General features: G+C 40.9%; 1 protein-coding gene across 1 annotated transcript; it reads right to left on the bottom strand.

Moving 5' to 3' along the window:
* On the bottom strand, positions 1-4,220 carry LOC118999876 (putative protein ZNF720). Its single transcript, XM_037064620.1, has 4 exons — positions 4,206-4,220; positions 1,028-1,154; positions 551-677; positions 1-139 (listed from the first exon to the last, which is right to left on the bottom strand). Exons 1-4 carry the CDS (start codon positions 4,218-4,220, stop codon positions 1-3), a joined length of 408 nt encoding a protein of 135 aa, XP_036920515.1.
* Between the last annotated feature and the right edge of the window lie 1,912 nt (positions 4,221-6,132).

The raw sequence follows: 6,132 nt of genomic DNA, 5'->3' as shown, positions 1-6,132 counted from the left end.
CTAGACTTCAAAGGGATTTGTTTGCAACCCCCAGAGGGTTAAAAATTGTAAGTTCAAAAACATGATATCTGGCCACAGGGTTCCTGTGATATCTGCATCATATTCCAGGATCTCAACCACTTCCTTCATGAACTCCATTCTTGCCACAAGAACGATAGGAAAAAACAAAAGGGCTTAATGTACAACTTCTCACCAACATGTGCAGTTTTTCCCAGGTGCTCAAAGCAATGACACTGGAGCTAGACTATGGAGGCCCTTAAAATCTAAAATGAGTTAACTGTATTCACTGCACACTTTGTAAAGATTGTATTTTTTTTATTTTTAGACAGGGAGGGCTTAGGTTGAAACTACTAACACAATAACAGAGGTCACTGCAGTGTAAATAGAATTCTGAAAACATGTAGGAGCATGACACACTGTTGGACACCAGCTGGCCCTCTCTGACAACAACACACCCAATCCTGCCTTTTCACAATCCTTTCTCCTGAAGCACAGCTTCGCAGAGCATGCCTGAAAGTCTGGCTTCCTCTGTCACCACTGCGTTTCTCACCTGTGACATCTGCATCTCCATTTCCACCTACCTGGGGGAGCAGATATTGACTTTTTTCTGGACATATCCCAGAGGTCCTTCATTTGCTCCAAAAATGTGACCAGGACTGGCTTAGAAACAACAAGACCTATGTACAAAATTATTATTATTATTTTAAATAATGTCTCCATTTCCAATCCACTTTGAGCTCAGGAAAAAGGGCTGTGGAAAATTTAAAATATTCTAGAAGATCATTTTCCAAAATCCTGTCTCCTCATAGTGCCTTAATCATTCTAACAACATGTAAATATTTCAGATAATGAGCTGCAGAGGACTACAGTTCTCAAAGCCTTTATTTTCTTCATGAGATAACCTCCAAATCCTCCCTTGTGAGCATCAATCTGAAAGTCTACCATACAAAGCAGCATCCCCAAAAGATGTGAAATAGAAAGAAATCCTGAGGTGGGGAGTAGAAACTCCGAAGGAAATTATTCTCACCCAGGGAGACCAGGTTGCTGTAGTTCTCCAACATCACATCCGAGTACAATTTCCGTTGACCTGCATCTAGACACTCCCACTCCTCTTGAGAAAAATCTACTGACACGTCCTTGAAGGTTAAGAATGGCTGATAACAAAAAAAAAGGACAGGCATATTTTTCCACAATACACAGGAGAGATCTCACTGTCATCTAACATGAAAGCTGTTACAAGCGGTTTTTACCTAGGAGATATCCTGCATCATTCAGTAAGGCCACTTTGACCCTCTAACACTCTCCAAAGTATTTCGTAACACTAAGAACTGACGATAATACATGTGTTTACAAATTCACTGAAAAGACATTGCTTTTCAGGAAAATAAACTTTAAAATGTAGGAACACACACAGGTACACTGATTGCTGAGTGTTGTATATCTATCATTCAGAATCAGCTATGGATACTTCTCAGCTACAAAAGCATGATGAGCTGTAACTGTAAGAAACTTCTTTTGTTTCATTCAGACAGCAAACAATGTACTTCTGCAAAAATGTAGATTCTGATGCAGGAGTTGTGTGTGGGGCCTATGTTTCAACATTTTTTCAGAAGCTCACTTGCTTAAGTATGTTTTATTGATTATATTCTCATAATCATCCCATTTTTTCTCCCCTTTCTCCCCTCTTGCCGTGAAACCAAGATGTCAAGTTGCCAATGATATCTATGAAATAAATATATGGCCTTCATTTCCCAAAGCAAACACAAGTTTATTTTTTTTAATTTAATTTTTTTATTTTTTATTATTTTTTATTTTTTTCGAATTTTTTTATTTAATTATTTTTCAAGTACAGTTTTCTGTCTATTACTCCCATCCCATCCCACACCCCATCCTCCCCCCTTCCTCCCATTTCCACCCTTCTCAGTTGTCCATGTATCCTTTATATAGGTTCCTCTAAATCCCTCCCTTATTTCCCCTGAAATTCCCTCCCCTCTCCCCTCTGGTCACTGTCAGCCTGTTCTCTATTTCAGTGTCTTTGGTTATATTTTGCTTGCTTGTTTGTTTTGTTGTTTAGCTTCCTGCTAAAGGTGAGTTCATATGGTATTTGTCCTTCAACACCTGGCTTATTTCACTCAGCATAATGCTTTCCAGTTCCATCCATGATGTTGCAAAAGGTAGGAGCTCCTTCTTTCTTTCTGCAGCATAAAATTCCATTGTGTAAATGTACCATAGCTTTTTGATCCATTCATTTACTGACGGGCACCTAGGTTGCTTCCAACTCTTGGCTATTGTAAATTGTGCTGCTATGAACATTGGGGTGCATAGGTTCTTTGGGATTGGTGTTTTAGGGTTCTTAGGATACAATCCTAGCAGTGGAATTGCTGGGTCAAAAGGCAAGTCCAATTTTAGTTTTCTGAGAAAATTCCATACTGTTTTCCATAATGGTTGTACCAGTCTGAAATCCTACCAACAGTGGACCAGAGTCCCCTTTTTCCACACCCTCTCCAACATTTTTTTGTTTATTGCTTTGTTTATGATAGCCATTCTCACCGGTGTAAAGTGGTATCTCATTATAGTTTTAATTTGCATCTCTCTGATAGCTAGCGATATTGAGCATCTTTTCATGTGTCTCTGGATCCTCTGTATGTTCTCCTTGCAGAAGTGTCTGTTCAAGTCCTTTCCCCATTTTTTAATTGGGTTAGTTGTCTTCTTAGAGTGAAGTTGTGTGAGTTCTTTGTATATTTTGGAGATTAAACCTTTGTCTGTGGTATCATTGGGAAATATGTTTTCCCATCCAGTTAGTTGTCTTTTTATTTTAATGCTGTTTTCTTTAGCTGCGCAGAAGCTTTTTATTTTGATGAGATCCCATTTGTTTATTCTTTCCTCTATAGTCCTTGCTCTAGGGGACATATCAGTAAAAATGTTGCTGCGTGAAATATCTGAGATTTTCCTGCCAATGTTCTCCTCTCGGACTTTAATGCTGTCATGGCTTATATTTAAGTCTTTTATCCACCTTGAATTTATTTTGGTATATGATGTAAGTTGCTGCTTGAGTTTCATTTTTTTGCACATATCTGTCCAGTTCTCCCAACACCATTTGTTGAAGAGGCTATCTTTACCCCATTTTATGATACTGCCCCCTTTGTCAAATATTAATTGACTGTAGAGATTTGGGTTTATTTCTGGGTTCTCTATTCTGTTCCATTGGTCTATGTGCCTGTTTTTATGCCAGTACCAGGCTGTTTTGATTACAGTGGCCTTGTAATAATACAGTTTGATATCAGGTATTGTGATCCCTCCTACTTTGTTCTTCTTTCTTAACATCCAAAGCAAACAGAAGTTTAAAAGACCACAAAACTGTTCAGATGACCTGTGATAGTTTTTTCACACCCCTCAATAGTTCCTTGTCAGACTACTGTTAATGATAAAGGAAAAACTATTAACTCTACACTGAAAAGAACATCTCAGTCAAGTGACTATCCAAGTGACTATCCACCTGGATTGGATCAATCCATATCCAGTGACTCAGGCATGAAGAAGAACATGCCCTTATTGCTGTGACACTACTGTTGAAATACAGAAATAAGAAAGTCATTATGGCAAAATAATCATAAGTAAACACTCACTTTTTCTAATGTAAATCCACATGTACCTCTCATGTTCAGTACACTCATTGTGTATTTAAATAGCAACACTTCCTTATCAACTCAGCGACAATGTCTATTCTACTGACTCTCGTTTTTCAGAACAGGGATTCTCACTAGAAATTCTGCATTTGCTTACCTCTTATGTACAGAGGTAATGCTGCAGCCACATGAACTGAAACATATATCCCTTCTCCACCAATACCCAAGCCTCTGAAACCATCCCAGCAAATATATTGCACATGGCTGCATTCCACCTTTCATCTTTCACTCAGAAGATGTGTTCCCTTTTAAATGGTTACTATTAAAGGAAGGCATGCTTGACCTTGGGCAGCATAGATAAAGATAATGGACAGAGGGACCTGGCACATAGACATTAGTACTGTACACAAACTACTGTGCTTGACAAACATAAATAGAAATTGATACTAGTACAAAAATAGAACCTCACTACCCAACAACATGAAAGAAAAGAAATGAAGGTTCCTGGTTCTTAAGCCAATCATATTAGGAGGAAAATCAAGCACAGCCTCACATGCAGGGGCAGGGCAGATCCTTTACCTGAGAAGCTGCCATATCCTCCTGGTCCTGTTCCTCCTCCTCCTCTGGGTTCTGTTCTCAGGAGACCATTTGCTGAGGAGTCAAGTTAGCATTGTGAGAATGTGTCTTCAAAGGCATAGCCCTTTTATCTAATCCCACCATAATCACTGGCAGAAGGACAAGGGAAACTTGAAAGACACACCCTCTCATCTCCTTTGTCATGAGGAGGCAACATAATGAGCAGCTACGTGAAGACCACACTGAGTTTGTTTTTCTGCATTCCTGTGCTCTCTCCCCTCACAGAGGTCCACAAACTGCTACACCAATTAGAACGTGTGTTGCTCTCCTGAACATCACACCCAAGGAAGCAGTCTGTTATCTCCCCTGAACAAAGCCTGCTCTCCACACTCACAGACCCATTCCACAGTCCTCCTTCCAATCACTTGGTTCACCTGAGCATCTCCTGGGGCTACTCATTCCACAAGATTGGCCCACCCACAGAAGTTTAGCTCTGAGAGGGAGCTCAGCTGATGTCACTTCTCCTCAGGTGATCCAATAACAACCCAAAGGGTTACAGTTGACCTGTAAATACCCTCTGGAACCCATTGAGATCAAAGCCCTACTTCGCATCCAGAATCTGCCCTGCTGCCACTGCACTTCCTTTCACAAATCCTCCAAACCGCTCTCCCTATCTCCAGTGCATCTTATTAAACTCTGAGGATATCTAAGGGGACTTCAGCACACCTACACCTTGGGGAGAAATTCGGGTTCCATGGCCCGGGAACTGAGAAGTGCACAGATTGGTAGCTCTACTTGACTTGTGACGTTAAATGCTGAGGAGTGGGCTGGCTCGCCAGGGAATGTCTCTATGCAGAAAATTCATAATAGAAGGGGGGGGGGAATCCTCGGACAGGAAGACCTCAGAGTTTCCTCGAAAATTGGCCCTCCAACCCGCAGCCAAGGCGTGAGAGTGTGGGGACGACTCCCCTGTACTCTAGACTCACCATTGTGGAGGCACAGCGGCGAGAATTTTAACCAAAGTAGCCAACCTCGGGCTTCCCGTGCACAGGAATGTGGACTCAGAGGATCCGTATCAATGGGAAACACCAGTCAAATTAATATTCACCCAGAGACTTTGGCTCTATTACTACTTCACGGAGTCTCAAGGGATGCGCAGGCGCACTTTATGTGCATTCACGGGGGTGGAAGTCTGAGCGGGGTACTTCCGGTCATGGGCGGTGTCTGAACACAGGCCTGTGGATGGTGGAGACCTGCGTGGCAGAGCTGGGAAGAGGTTGCCGGGTTGGGGCCAGGACTCTACATGTTTCTCCTTGCTCATATGCTTTCTGTGAACACTCCAGTTTATTTCGGGACCATCTTGTACCACCTCTACATAATTATAAAATTTGTGAGATTTCCGTCAAAAATGAAGATTATGATACTTCCATAAATTTTCGATGATTCTTTGACACACTATATTTTTAATCTTTCTCTTACCTTTATATTCACTATATTTTAGTACTGTGTGGCTCTCAATTCAATATATTACCAAAGTCATTAGGGCCCAGCTGGTGTCCATAATATTAATGGATGTGGTGGAAAATCGTACAATTCGGTGACCAGGAGTGTCAAATTAGAGTGTGGTTGTGAGTGGGATCATATTAGTCTGACTAAAGGGGTCAAAGAGGATGGAAAACACACCAGAAATACTTCTCTCCAACAGAAGAGGAAAACTACATTCTTCCTTTATAAGAATAGTCTGCCTATCAAAAGAACAACACACATGCTTTAAAGATGCACATAGTGCTATAGCAAGACAAAACATTTTGTGGGCCTCCAAGGAATTCTGGATGAATTTTACATGAATTCCAGTGATACAGAAAGTTTATTAAAGAGTCCCACCTACTCACGATTCCACTAACAAATGAATATAAACTTCTAGTGAGAC

This window comes from Sturnira hondurensis, unplaced genomic scaffold (genome assembly GCF_014824575.4).
Source record: "Sturnira hondurensis isolate 20B ecotype Veracruz unplaced genomic scaffold, ASM1482457v3 Scaffold0015508, whole genome shotgun sequence".
NCBI lineage: Eukaryota > Metazoa > Chordata > Mammalia > Chiroptera > Phyllostomidae > Sturnira > Sturnira hondurensis.
This window is presented reverse-complemented; position numbering and strand designations above follow the sequence as displayed.